The 15643-nt window shown below is 34.1% G+C and overlaps 1 protein-coding gene across 3 annotated transcripts in view; it reads right to left on the bottom strand.

The window, feature by feature from the left end:
• The window catches only part of CDADC1 (cytidine and dCMP deaminase domain containing 1), a 46136-nt gene that overhangs the window by 13012 nt on the left and 17481 nt on the right, over positions 1 to 15643 (bottom strand). For all 3 annotated transcript variants that reach the window (XR_002782822.1, XM_011370298.2, XM_011370300.2), the window contains 4 exons: positions 12045 to 12614; positions 6757 to 6806; positions 4182 to 4351; positions 2238 to 2427 (listed from right to left, as the gene is read on the bottom strand). Coding sequence is in view for 2 of the 3 variants with exons in the window: in XM_011370298.2 (XP_011368600.1) it covers positions 2238 to 2427; positions 4182 to 4351; positions 6757 to 6806; positions 12045 to 12614 (980 nt within the window). In the remaining variant the exon portion in view is untranslated. The remainder of the gene's footprint in view (positions 1 to 2237; positions 2428 to 4181; positions 4352 to 6756; positions 6807 to 12044; positions 12615 to 15643) is intronic.

Raw genomic sequence — 15643 nt, 5'->3', positions numbered from 1 at the left:
ATAACATGTTACCAGTAGTATCTATGAGTTGTGGGATAATATTGGTTCTTTTTTATTTTCCTAGTTCTCTACATTGAGCACATATTATTTTTATAATAAAAAACTAATATGATCTAATAGAGACAAATATATAGGTATCAAATTTTTTTAAAAAAAGAGTTTCTGAGTAAATGGACTTGGGTTTATACGGATAAAATCTATTCTTGAAAATACTGTTGCCTAGACATAGACTAGTTTGCAATAACCCCACAAAACAGAACCACTTATCACAAGGTATATGGTAACACCTCAAAGAGAAAAGCAAACCTTTTTTACACAAAATTAATTTCGCTTGCTTTAATCTTTAAAAAAATCAAGTTTGTTGATACTCTTATACTACTTTTGACAGTCTAAAAGTAAGTGTAATCATTACTAAAATTCAAATTTAGAACAAATACTAGTTCATGTTAGTTACTGATATTTATAAAATTAGGTGTTTAGCTAACCAGGTGGTTTAAATCATTTACATAATATTGTAAGCCAGGCCAGATGAGGGAAGGGAGGGAAGGGTGCACGGCTAATCCTCTCCGGAAAGAGTACAGAGAAGAACCAAGTGCACCTGAGCAAGGGTATTCCTGGATGGGTCTTGGCTCAACAGGTGTTTCTGCATCCCACCTCTGCCCAAAGGGCTTTCACTGCCTTTGCCTTCCTGGCTCCTTCCACTTCTCTTGCCCTGACATTCTTCTGATCTCTTCATTCTCTTTATAATTAAAAAGCTACTAAAATCCACCAGTAAGCAAGAAATTTCAGAATTCACTTAACCCATCACTCACAGTACTGAAGAGCTAGGTCACCTAATCTTTATGAAGAGAATTAGAAAAATCTATTTCTTCCCACTCTTTAGGAGGAACAAAGAGATAGAAAAGAAAAACACAGAACTGGAGATTTCTCCTGGACTAGCTGGATGTAGCTTTTGTTTAGTTTTACAGAAGAGGCGTCTTTCCCATCTCTCCCTTCTTTCAGTGCCTCCCCTTTTCTTTTTAAAGTCATGATAAACTAAAATAAAACTGAAATGAAAACAGAAGCACAGGACAAAAATAAAAAGGATAAAAATTTATGATACTTAATATACAGACAGAAACTAGATAGTATGGTATTATGTTTTTAAATTTTTTAACATTTTATATGTGTATTATTTATATATATGTAAATATATATATATTTTATATGTGTATTATTTATATATATGTAAATATATATATATATAGTTTAATAAATATCTCTTAGGTGCTTTTTATGTTCCAGGCACCCTGGACTCAAACAGGAATGTAAAGTTGAAATGTATAAACAGTTCTATTATATGCCATTTCTACCCACTGCAAATTGTAGTATATAAATGTTACATTAAATGCCAGAATTATCATTAAAAAGTAACATGATTCTGGAGAGGATCCTTTTGCTATACAGGATAGTATTGGGACATATGGTGAACACTGATTGGAATCTGTGGATGAAACAGCAGTAATGTATCAATGATAATTTCCTGAATTTTGTGATTTTATTATGATTACAAGAAAGAATATACTGTTTGAGGAAATACACAATAAAGTATATGAGAGTGATTTGGTATCATGGTAACAATGTACTCTCAAATGTTTCTAGAAAAAAAAGTTCTTGGTAGTGTTTTTGTAATTTTCCTATATGTCTGCCATTGTTTCTAAAAAAAAAAAAGTTTTAAAAACCTACATAGTAAAAAAATATAAAGAGTTAAAGTTCTGAGTTTTCCATAAATTACCTCGGCACTTTTTTTGATATATAAAATATTAAATCCCTTCTAACTTTTCCTGATTTTTCTCAGGAAAAATGTGTGTGTGTTGTGTGTTGTATGCATGTGTGGGTATGTGTGTGTCCCTCCCCATCTTTGGGTAATCTTAAACTATTTTCACCTCTAAACTATTTTCACTCTAAAACAGAAGGGAGGGTGAGAGAAGAGGTGGATTTTCTTTTGTTAACCACCAGATGGCACCAAAGGGTCTACTGATTCAAGATGGGTAAAGCTCACCTACAACTTTCTATAGAGATGTAAATTCGTGAGGCAGAGATCCTAAACAGAAGATTTGTAATTAGCAAATGCTTGCACATAAAAATAAACTCAATGATAATAGTTTGTCGAAACTCTTTAAAAGGGCTGGAATTACTAAACTATGCAGCAGGACACCAAACAACATAATATTTGAAAAAAGTGTGTATCTACTTACTGTAAATTTGCTAACACCCTCAAGTTCCCCAAATCGCATGTAAGAGATGTCTGCCTTCTTTTTTCCAACATCTACATCCCCTGCATAGATTTGTTTTATGCCTGCACCTTTAATTAAAGGGACACACTCATCACATGGGCACTTTGTCACAAAAATCATACTTTTTTCTTCTGGTTTTATTTCTTGACACCTACAAAAAACATATAAAATATTAAGAAGGTAGTTTCTGAAAGGGTAAGTTATATTTTATAGAAATCTTTAAAAACTAAAATTGAGCTGCTTTAAGAACAGGTTTACAACATTATAAACAATGATAAGCAAACCTTATTCTCGCTAATTAGTGAATGTTAAAAATACAAAAATGCATAAATGTTGAAATATAACCTGAACACGACAATTATTCTAACTAAAATTCATTCATTTATTCTAAGCAATCTGGCAAAATTTCAGTATTAAATTACAAAGCAAATGAAAACAGAGACACAGAGAGCAAGAGAGCGAGAGAGAATTAGGGGCTAGAACTAATATTCTTCTTAAAAGTTTATGATGCATGATTAGACATAATTCATCACAGTAGCCAAAAGATGTACCCCCTTATCTGGTACTTAATGGATATTTAATAAATGCTTACTAAATTCATAAGTTAATCTTAAAATTCCGTTTTGAGTTATAGTTCCCTTGTTCTCTCCCTAACGCAGGATTTTACTTAACAAATGTTTGGATTTAACAGATCCATATCTCCAAACTAAATGAAGCAATTAAATCTATAATGAACAGCACAAGGAAAAGAAGAGAGAGTTGTTGACTGGGAGTAGTTTAGGACTAAGGGATGCTCTCACCTGAGGCTACAGGGGTTGTACTTCCCAGTTCTGAGGTTTACACCACTGTCAGTCAGCTGTCTGACACTGCGACCTGCCTTCCATATCCACCTCCCTAGCTCAGACTCATTCTGTTCATCTGGACTAGGGCAACAGAATTTCATGCACCTAGTCTTTTCCAACAATACACCTGCAACTCAAGCAATCAGTAGTGTGGCTCTGTCAATGCCATTCCATTTCTCCATTACCTACTCAATGGAGTCTAAACTCAGTCTTCCCTACCCAGTCTCAGCCTAATCCCAGGTGCTCCGTGGTCCAGCCTAACTGCAATATTCATTCATTTTCCTACACACAGAAGCATTTTTCCTACTTCTAGACCACTGTTACACCTAAAGCAAGGATGACTTCCCTGCAAGTAAGCATTTCCAATTGCTGCAACCCTAGCAAATCTTCAATGCTCAGCTCGAGTGCCAGTTTCTCCCTAAAGCTTTTCCCTCTCATGCCCCCTGCAGTCATAGCAGCCCTGACTTTCCACAGCACTTGTGTTGGCCTTTCCCACACAACTGATCACCTTAGGATGAAGGCTGTGTTATAGCCCCTGCTGTAATATAAGCTCCTAAGGACGGGAGCCATGTTTTATTCAGGTTTGACTACCCGAAGATCACCCCTTAATGGTTAATGCTGAGAAATGTTTGGAAATTATCTAAATTAACATTAGAAGGAGGTAATGCCAGTTGTAATCTTTAACAAAAACTATGTTAGAGCAACTTGGTTCATAACAAAATCTATATAGTCATAAATACAAAATATGTACTCTAGATTTAGAAAACAAAGAAGGGCTTAGGTTCCAGAAATATACAAGACCCTACAGACATACTTTACATAGTTTTACACTGGAGAGAGAAGGAAAAGGGCGAGGAGAATCTCAATAAATATGAAGGCCTGTAAGATCTCTGACAACGGCTTCAGGTCAGGCAGGAAAGACCAACTATAACTAAAGTTACGTTTTAGTTATAGAATATTTTGGGGAATTTTAAAAAAGGAAATAAATCACAGCTAAAAGAAAAAGAATTTCAACTAACCCTTGCTACATTTTAAAGAAAATATATGCAAACGAGTTTCATACCTAAATGTCAAGGCATTCTGTTCTGCATGTATGATGTATCTGAATTTCCTTATTTCTCTGTCTTTCTGTTTGTCATCCATGTTTGGGAAGTCAGCATACTCGGATCCAGCAGGGAAAGCATTATAACCACAGCCTATGAAGTACATAGCGCCTGTTCCATCACAATTTCTCTATGAAAGGGAGCAAACCAACAAAGCTTAGTTTTGAACATTCTGAAAAGGCAGCCCACAGTATATTTTTAAAGCCTAATATCATACTTGTATAATGCATTCAATTTTCTATGACAAACCGACTCATCAGAAAAATACACTATTAGATCCGCCTGCTGTGGTGTGGTCTTGTTAATGCTAAATTTCAAGAAGGCGATCATCTCTCTATAACTCAAGGCAGTCCTTGATTTTATCATGTAATTAAATACTAGCTGGCATAATTCATGAATAGCTTCACTTGATTCAGACATCTCTTCTGGAACAGGTAATAAGATGCTGGAGAACAGAAAACATACTTTATTCTTTTTTATCCCTTAAAGTACACCTATTAAGAGTGTTTCATACATAACAGGTACTCAATAAATGATTGTTAATTTCTTAATAGGCTCTGTGCTGTGCTACTGGTTAGCAAGACAGAAAACTAAAAAATATTTTGAGTAATTTCTGTTGTTGAGCTAAAAAAATGTGGTTTTGATATAGCTGAAAAATAAAAAATGCACTTTTCTTTAATCTTCAACATTTATTGAGCTTCTTTTATATGTATATTAGTATCATATACTTCTTACTTCAGTGGCTCTTCTTGACTTCTCCTAGTCAACAGCCTATTAGGTAGTAATATGAATGCTTTATCAATTATTAGACTGAAATCACAATATAATAGTTTGGAATATGCTATAATAAACCTCACTAAATTTCAATATATTACAATTACTCATGTGGTGGTAACAACAGACTCATTGCTACTAGAGGCAGCTTGATAAAAATCACTGTGTTATGGTGAGCCAATAAAAGTTTATAAGTAAATATTATCTCAATAACAAATTCTTGAGTACTTATTAAATGTCAAACTTCCTGCTGAGTTTTACATGTATTTTTTCATTTAATCAACCTCACAACCTAGAGAGTAGTATTATTATCATTCCCATTTTGTAGATAAAGAAACTGAGGCTGAGAGAAATTAAATCACTTGTTCAGGATCACAAAGCTAGTAAGTAATACAGCCAGAATTCAAGCCCAGGTAGCTTGACTCCAAACCCATGTCTTTCCCCTACACCATGCTGTAGACACTATAGATAATATTTTGAAGGTGGACTCCATAGCACTTGGTGATGGACTGGATGTATGGAATAACAAGGAACTCCCTGGGATTGTGACTGCTGATGAAGGAATAGGTTAGCAGGGAAGGTATTGGCTAGGCTGAACTGGAAAGATTTGTGAAATATACAGGCAAATAGTCAAATTACTTGCTGGAAAGTCTATTGAAGCAAAATTTAGACTCTCATACATAGTTACTAAGTATCTCTTAATTCCATGCCCTCCTAACCCATCTCCATCATCTCTTTTTTATTAATCTCCCTATTTCCTGTCTAGCCCCACCTTACTCTTTATATAATGCAAATCTTATCTAATCATTTTCCCTCTTAAAAGATTCTTGGATTGCACTATCTAATACAGTAGGCACAGCCACGTGTAGTTAGTACAAATTGAGAGGTGCTAAGTGTAAAATATACTCAGGATTCTGAAGACAATATTCCCCCCAAATACAGAATATCTTATTAATGATCTTTTATATTGATTACATGTTGAAATATTTCTGGACATATTAGATTAAAATATATTCTTAAAATTAATTCACCTGTTTCTTTTATTTAAAATATCAATTATAAATTATGTGGTTTGCCTTTTATGCCTATAGGTTAGCATTGTGCTAGGGTATTCCACTGTCTAAGGGATAAAGTCCAAACTCTCTCCATGACATACAAAGTTCTTCAGGGTCCAGTCCAATTTTTTATTTTTTATTTTTTTCTGCCACACTATTATACATAGGACTCTGGACTCGAACATACCAAATCACTTGCATTTCCCCACATTCTCTTCTCATACCTCCTACCTCTCTGTACTTTGCCCCCGGTCCCACAAACTTGCTCTGCCTGGTGAATTCCTATTCATTCTTCCAGACTAATAGCATCTTATCTCCTTCAAGAACATTTTCTTCATTTCTTCAAGTGGAGTGAAGTCTCCTCCTCTGTGCTTTCACAGTATCGTATTATAATCACACTTATACACCAGTCTCTTTTTCACTTCTCTGTCTATACTAGACCACAGAAAGCTACAAAAGGGAGAAAATGTGGTCTTTAGCTCCCCACTGTTCACTGTGGCACAGTGCCTGTTTAATAACTGTTTGCTAAATAAGTGATTCTGTCCAGAAAATTGTTGAGGGAATAAGGAAATGTTTACAGGATATAAGAAATGCACCAATACAAAATATTAATGCTAACAGGTCAATAAAATGTAATGCACTTAAGGCTGAACTATGTTTAAACAAAATCAAGGTTAAATGTTTAAAGAATTATTTTAATACTTACAGATTTTCCCTCTGCCCAAATGACTGCTCCAACTCCTGTTTTATGATCCTCTAAAAGATAAATGGCATTTAACTCAGTAAAAATCAATGATTTGTTAGTTTCAGAAATACATTTTTCCAAAAATAATAGAAACATTTATTGAAATATACTTCATAAATGTAGCAGCAATCCTTGACATCTCACTAATTATAGAAAACCACTAAAATAAATACTTTAAAGCAAGGAAAATGAGAATTTGGTACCAACCTAGTCACACGTGATCTACGTACAAAGATCATTAAAATGGCAGTGCCACAGTCAGGTCGCTTCAAAGCTGTAACCAGAACTGAGTGTAATTATTGATTCTCCACCAATCAGTTTCTAACAGATGAAAAAATTTATTAAAAAAGAAGTTTCTGAACTAATAGTTTTAATGTAATAACCATTCGAAACAATCAAATCTGTCTTTTAGCATTTTTTACACTCTAATCATGAAAAACATATTTTATGCAAACGTTTTTGCTAAGAAAAATGGTCATATTTATAATACAAACATAAATTTATAATATATCCCATAATCTCTATGGGATATATATGTATGTACATATATATGTATATGTATAGATAGATGATAGATAGATAGATAGATAGATAGATAGATAGATAGCTGGAAAGTACATAAAAGGGATTTTGATTTAAACTGATTTTGATTTAAAATGTTGTCCTTTCCATTACCTCCATAATTTGTCTTTAGGGGGAAACAAATGCCAAGTTGGTGACATGATGCTCATTTCTAAATCATATGGTACAAGTTATAAGATTATAATTTTCCTATAGAACCAAAATCTCTGTAACAAGCTGTATACTTCTTAAAATCATTAATTTGAAACAGAAGAAACAAAATAAAAATTCTACGTGTGAAAGGCTTTTTCCTTCTACTAATACAAGAGCGAGTTTCAAATTTCTAAGACAATTATACACTAATTGTGAAAACCATAGTATTTATCAAAATCTTAATAAGGAATAAATGTAGCTGAGGAGGAACACAGAGAAAGTAACAAGCACCTGTGGACTTACTCTAGGGTGTTTTCATATTGATGTGGATTAAACAAAATTGGCTTCACCCTACAAATTCCTAAAAATTATACTTCTAATGTTGACATTTAAATATTTACTTTTCTAACAAAAATACAAAAAAAACCTTTTATTCTACCTATGCATTAAAAACTAGGGTGCCTCCTAAATAAGTTAATTTTTTAAAGTTATGATACTATAATTAAATTCCCCAACTTCAAGCAAGCTTGGGTTTTCAAAATTATACCATGAAGCATTTGCCTAATTTATTTTAAATGCTTTTTGCCCATTATCTCAATGTTACCATAAAGGTAAAACAGATAAAATTTCCTTTTCTCGATGAGAAAACAGGCAAAAAAATTGACTAAAATTTAGCCCTCCAGACCCAACCTACTTGCCTTTCCTCCACTCCTCCTTTTAAGTTAAGAATTTTGTAACAAAGATATCCCTTTACTGAATCACAGAGTGTAGAGTGGTGAGAGAAACAGAAGTCCCTATATTCATGAAACTTACAGTGTGGTAAGGAAGACAGGAACAAGGAAACACGTAAGGACTTAAGTGCTGTGCTGTGCTGTGCTGTGCTGTGCTGTGCTGTGAAGGAAACGGACACGCTGCTGAGGAATGGGGTAGGGAGAAGGGCTTACTCTACAGTGGGGACTGTCATGAAATGAATTTTGGTGTAAACAAAATGTTATTCCTTCCAGGACCTTCAGAATAAAACAAGAGGAGAAAAGAATACAATTATGGCTTTATGCTCATTTCTAAGACAAGTGGCAGAAGTTATAAACGTAAGTTTATATATGCCTGCAAAACCAAAACTTTACTGGAAGTAAAGCTGTACTTAATGCATGCCTCGATTTGAAACAAAAAATGAAAAACTGAAATAGAAATTCTTCATATTAAGAGCCTACTTTTCCTACCATCTATATTAAGTATTGTTCATGTTTTGTTTTGTTTTGTTGTTTAGCCTCAGGAGCCACTTTTTCTGTCTTAGTCTGGGGATAGACTAAACCTTGTCAGGAGGGGAAAAAATGTGATTTTTTACCAGTGTGCAGCTCTACTGCCTAGGTAAGGTTAGTCACACCAAGAGAATATCCTTTACTATAAGTCTTTTAAAATCAGAATAAAACTTCATCCATGTTAGATGGAGTATATTTCACCAAGCCCCAAGGTTGACTGACAGATAAGGTAATTTCTCAAAAATCTTTTCATGTCTGTAATTTTTACAGAAATTGCTCGGGTCAGTCACAGGTTTTCTCTGTTACCTTTGAAGGGAAAGGTCAGCTTATAATCACTGAGCCAAATTCCTGAGACTCTGATCACTGAAAGTCAGAGAACTCTTTATCCTAAGGTTCTGGAACACAAGTTATTTTAGCTCCCAATTCTGTGGTCACATCAGGGTTTGTCCAAGTGTGGTCCACAGGCCACTTGTATCAGAATCACTGGGTGCTTATTAAAAAGACAGACTCCAATCTCACATGGAAACACCCTGAATCAATCTCCCCACAGAAAATGGGCACACTCAGGAATCTGCATTTATCAAGAACATCCCTTATGTACTAAAAGTTGAGAACCATGCAGTCATAATTTGAAACAGTTAACTTTCTTGGCTACTCCAACCTACTTTCATCATCAACACTGTGGTTCAGGAAGAAGGCATAATCCTCAGCTTTGGAAAACACCTAGTCTAATGGGAAAACAGGACCCAAAAGAGATCAAACATCACACTTAGACCAGGTAGATAAGAGGTGATGCCCTCCTAACTCTATTTTTCCCCCCGAAGCCTAAACAAATTTTGTCACCTTTTTGCTACCTCAAAGTATTGTAGAAACATAATTTTAATGACACCTTTTTGGATCCTATTTCTTTATCATTCAAAAAGCAATTGTTAAGTATCTACTTTCAATTACTTTTAGAACTCTGTTGTTAGAGATTTTAAAATTCATTTTAATCATATGTATATTTTTAAATGAAATGGTTTAATTGAATGGTTTGTTCATCTATTAATTAGAGTAAAATAAAGTTATCAAAGCAAGCTGAACAATGTGAAATTAAAAGTCTGAGTTATTAGCACATTCTTATCATGGGGATAGCTACCTTGTTGGATTGTTCTCCATGTTAAATGAGAAAGGTATATAAATAGCCTAGCTCTGTGCCTGACACATGGTAGGTGCTTAATTGTTAAAAATAAATATTTATCAACAATGAAGAATACAGGTCCAGAATTCCTTATCTGAAATCCCTTATATCAAGCTTTTTTTGACAGCTTGATGTACTTATTTTTGGTTACACCTGACCAAATAGTTAATTCAAATATTCATACATTTTACTCCACATCTATGTTTGATTACAGGTACTGCCCCAGATCTCTGTCAGTGCTGTGTAATATACAGTATATGTAACATATTACCTTTCTAAAATCAGAAATTCTGAATTCCTTTTCATTGGGTTTCAAGGGTTTTGGATGAAGGATTGTGGACCATGTCTTAGGATATAAAAAGATATCCTTTATCCATTAAATACACTGTGCTTAGTGCTAAGGAAAAAATGATGATGAAGACACTGTCTCTTCCTAGGAAGAGCTCACAGTGGAGTGGAGTGAATGTCAGAGAGTTGCATCTTATTCAGGATTTGGGTTCCAGGCAAAAAAAGTCATACACAGTCAAAAAATTAACCTTGGAAAATCTTTTAAATTGCCCATCAAGCACAGAAGCCTGGATTCATGTACAAAATTCTGCACAGAAATGGTGGATAAATTTATAATGAATAAATATATAAATATTAAAAATATAAATAAATTTATATTTGCATTGATGATATGCAAAATTACTGCATAAAATATATGCAAATTTATATTATACATTACTGCATCTTTAAACACTGGAATCATACATGGTATGGTATAAGGTGTTCCCCTATGAGAAGCAAAAAGTACTGAGATCAAAAGAACAACAGATGCACATCTCACTCTGGAATCTGCTGAATTCTAATTAGCAAAGGAGAATTCATGAATTGGAGCTGGGACAGCTGTTCCCATTTATGTTTCTGTCTTTCCAGAATGGTTTAGAGAAAATTATTTATGAAGCTGGTTTTAGCAGAGGCTAATGTATAGCCCATGATACAAGATACATTAAATTAGACTTCACACTACACAATTGTTTGCATAATATAGCTTACGCCTGTAACACAATCAAATTCTTTAATAAGAACTGAATGATTATTAACCCTGCCGAACATCCAAATTCTTTGCAGAACTTTCAAAATTCATAAGCCTAGGTCATACCCTTAGGGACTTGGTTTAGTCTGGTTGGAATTTGAGCATTTGTTTTTTAATAAAAGTTTCAATGGTGATTCTGATATGCTACCAGTTGAGACCCTCCATTCTACTGAAATTACTTTGACCTGTGGTCTTTGTTTAGCTTATACTTCAAGCCAGTGGCATTTGTATAAACCTTTTCTGAAGATTTTCTCTCTTTTCCTTCTTTCTTGGGATAAGTTAAAAAAAAAAATCCTATAGTCCACTCATTAAATTTTACTCTACTGCTCTTCCTGCCTATTTTCCCTTATTTCAAAGCTGCACTTTAAGAAGTTATCATGATTCTACTTTGAAAAATCTTATGTCTGTTGAGATGTAAAAACACTGTTCTATAATTGGAAATACAGATGCACCTTTTATCACAATAAATTCCCAAGAAATCTTTTCCTTTTTCATATACATACTCAAGTATAACTTAATAAAGTACATATGCCTCATTTCTCAACTTGCTGATTGAAGACATAGCAGCAATTTAAAATAATTTGCCAATATTCCTTTACTTTGATTCTGTTACTTATTTTGAAGTCATATTTTATAAAAATTTTTAAAGTTATTATTAAATATTAAATACATATAAAATATTGAAGTTAATAAATATGAATAATTGAGTTCTCTCTTTTTGTCCCATCTCTAGTGGAGGGATCAATGAATAGTGAAATAAAAGCAAGAAGCAGAAAGAAGAGCCTAGCTAATCAGGCCCTGATTTATAAATGTAGCACCAAACTTAAGGCCACAAGGAACCCTGAAACTGCTCTAAAGAAGAGCTGTGTACTCGAGGTCATTAACTTCTCTATGTTGTGAACTTTAGTATCTGAGAATAAATGAACTCTACCACAGATGAGATGAACCCCACTTTACTTCTGAGATAAATACAACCCAACCAATAGGCCCCAATTTATGAACTAAGCATGAAACTCACCAGTTCGATATGCTAATAACCTGGCCTGCACCATGCAGTGCCTTGCAACTTCTTGTGGCAAACTTTGATTGTGAATTTCGTTAATCTGTTCGGTATTGCCAGAATAAAATCCGTAGTGTTTAAAGTTGGGCACACTGGAAGCTACTGTGGCCAAAAGGAGGATAAGGTCTTTCATGTTCTGCCTCAGATTGCTAAAGTATGGATTTTCACATAGGTTCTCCAAACCTATAGTCATCAGAATTTGCTTATGCAGTTCTTCATTTGAAACCAAAAATAACATTTCATATTCTTTTACTCTTTCTTGTCTACATTCGGAATAAAAGTCAACATTAGCATCCGGCAACGTTTTTGAAATTTTTTGAATGAAGTCACATTTGTGAGAGGTCTCTTCTACAAACTGAACCATGAAACACACCAAAGGCTGAAGTAAGACACACACGTGAGCCCGACTGTTTGACTTCAATCTCTCCACCGCTTTGGCATCTAACTTTGCATCTTCAGAACCAGAAGCTCCAGAAAGCAAACTTATTTCTGGATCAGCAGGCCAGTATGAAATTCGGTTAACTCCAGCTGAAATACAAAATAGGAAAGGTAGTATCAGATACACGCTGAAATTAAGGGTTATCTGGATAAATCACCATATCATTGCAGTAGATCCAGAGGTCCCAGTATAATAAACGTCTGTTACCAAGTCACCTATAATACAGCCCAAGGGTTGGCAAACCATGGCCCACACGCCAAATCTGGCCCATTGCCTATTTTTTGTGCAGCTTGCAGGTTAAGAATGGATTTTACAGTTTTAAATAGTTGGGAAAAAAAAACAAGAATATTTTGTGACACATATAAATTATATGAAATTTAAATTTCAGTGTCCATAAAGTTTTATTGGAACACAGACGTACTCATTCATTGACAAAGTCCCCGGCTGCTTTTACTTTACAATAGAGTAGCTGAGTTGAGAGCTGAATAGCTATAGAGACACCATGTGGCCTGCAAAGCCTAAAATATTTATTATCTGGCCCTATATAAGAAAAGTTGGCCAACCCCTAACAAAGCCCATGGGAGGCATTTATAGAAGAATCACTGGCTTTGCTAAGTGTGATCTCAAAGCCTAGTGCTGGGACTATATGCCAGAGTCCTACAAGTAATCAAATGGCTGCTTTTAGTAGAAATATTGTAGCCGACAACGATAGTGACTAGAGTTTTGTATCTGAAATAAACTATTTAACCATGCATTAAAAATATATCTGTAATCTGAATTCTTCCTCTGGGAAGCTACTCTAAGAAAATGTTCTAAATAGAAAAAAAAGGGCATGGATATATTTAGTGCAGTATTGTTTAAAACAGTAAAAACAGAAAAAAACCTAAATGGGCAAAACAGGGGAAGGTTGAAATAGGATCCTCCTCTTAATAAAATATTATACAGTTATTCAAAATGTCCACAAAGAACTTATAATGTGAGGGCAGCAGTGGTGGTGGGGGGGGGATGGGGGGGGCAATATTCTTTTTTTTTCTAAGTCCACAAAATTAAAGACAGAACAAACTAGAGGAAACATTTTTCTATCACTAAAAGCACATATAAATTGACAAGAACAAGGCCTCAAGAGAGACCAAAAGATACAAACAATTATAACAGAAAACAAAACTAGATAACATAAGAGAAAATATTTTAATCTATATTTGACATGGAACGATGAGATGCCTTTTATAGAGTTAAGCATCCAAATGTTCATCAATTAATTAGTATTTTATAACAAAGAGACCCTTTTGCTAGTATCTCATGTAACTGTAGCTAGGAGAGACATTTTTATGATTGTGAATGGACAGGTGGCCTATAGAATGTGTGCATTCAAAGTAACAAATGAACTGAAAAGTCTTAGTTCAACAAATGGACATTTCTCTCTACTCCCTGGCTACTCCTTACGCTTACTGTGGCTTGGGCTATAAAACAATTTTGAAGGCCTCAAAGCTAAATCAGAATGTTTCCTCTGGCTGCATTTCACCTTCCCTCTATTGGAGTTCTCAAAATCCATTTCCAATCCAGCAGTGATGGTCATTCTTCCATCTAAACATCCTGATTGCTTCCAGTAATTCTGATTCAAGGAGTAGAGGGGATGATTAATCTTCGAACAAATATGCGTGTACCAGTGGCAAATGCTACAGCACAAGTTTTCCAATTTTTTTTGTCTCAGATCGTGCTACACTCTTAAAAATTAATGATGACCCTAAAGACCTTTTCTCTATGTGGATTATAATATCTACTGATATTTATTGTATTAAAAAATTAAAACAAAATTTTTAAAATATTAATTCATTAAAAATAACAATAAAGAACCTATCATACATTAATATAAATAACAGTTCAATGAAAAATAACTATATTTTCCAAAACAACAACAAAAACTAGTTGAGAAGAATGATACTGTTTTAATTTTATATTTTTAATTTAACTTTATGTCCCTGAACCTCTCATGCATGTGGGGTCTCTGACTCCCTCATGTATATGGGGTTCCTATGCATACATATGTAACTAAATTTAGTTATTTTGTCTTGTTAATCTAAACTATCTCATCTAGATTTAATTATTAGATCAAACGCAAAAACCCAGAAGGTAGAAAAAAGCTTTCTCCTCCCTACAATAGTCCATTATTGAATGTTATTGATAAATTAAAATTTATCATTTAATACCTTATTATGGAGTAGTTAATAGTTTTTTGGGAGCAAAGCGACTTTTTCTTTTTTCTTCGTCTTTATTGAAATATAATAGACAATTAGTTGCTTGTATTTACATTGTACAATTCAATGAGTTTTTTTCACTTATAGTTGACATAGAATAATATACCAGTTTCAGTGGTATAGCATAGTGATCAGAGATCCACATAACTCTAAAAGTGATCACCCCACTAAATCTAGCACCCCTCTTTCTCCTTCTTATTATAACATTATTAACCATCTTCCTCATGCTACACTCTACATCTCCATGTCGATTCTGCAACTATCCATTTGTACCTCTTAATCCCTTTACCTTTTTTTATCCCCCCCAACCCCCTCCCATTTAGTATCCCTCTAGATATTCTCTGAACCTACGAGTTTATTTCTACTTTTGTTGTTGTTGTTGATTTTGTTCTTTAGATTCCACATGCACATAAAATCATCTGATATTTTTCTTTCTCTATCCAGTCCATTTCATTCAGCACAATACCCTCTAGGTCCATCAAGGCAATGTCTTTTTCCATCCCCTTCCTTTTAGTCTGTGTGTGTCTTTTAATCCGAAGTGAGTCTCTTATAGGCAACATATGTAGGGGGTCTTGTTTTCTTATTCATTTAGTCACTCTATCTTTTGTTTGGAGCACTTAATTCTTTTCCATTTGAGGTACTTGTTGATAGGAATGTAGTTAATGCCATTCTTTATTCCTGTTTTTGATATATGTTTTTCTTCTTAAAGAAGTCTCTCCAACATTTCCTATAATGCTGGCTTGGTGATGATAAACTCTTTTAGTTTATTTTTGTCGGAGAAGCTCTTTATTTGTCCTTCAATTCTAAATAATAGCTTTGTGGATAAAGTATTCTTGCTTGTAGAGCCTGGGTCTTCATCACAT

The sequence above is a fragment of the Pteropus vampyrus genome, unplaced genomic scaffold (assembly GCF_000151845.1).
Source record: "Pteropus vampyrus isolate Shadow unplaced genomic scaffold, Pvam_2.0 Scaffold167, whole genome shotgun sequence".
NCBI lineage: Eukaryota > Metazoa > Chordata > Mammalia > Chiroptera > Pteropodidae > Pteropus > Pteropus vampyrus.
Note: the sequence above shows the minus strand (reverse complement) of the source record. Positions and strands in the feature narration are given on the sequence as shown.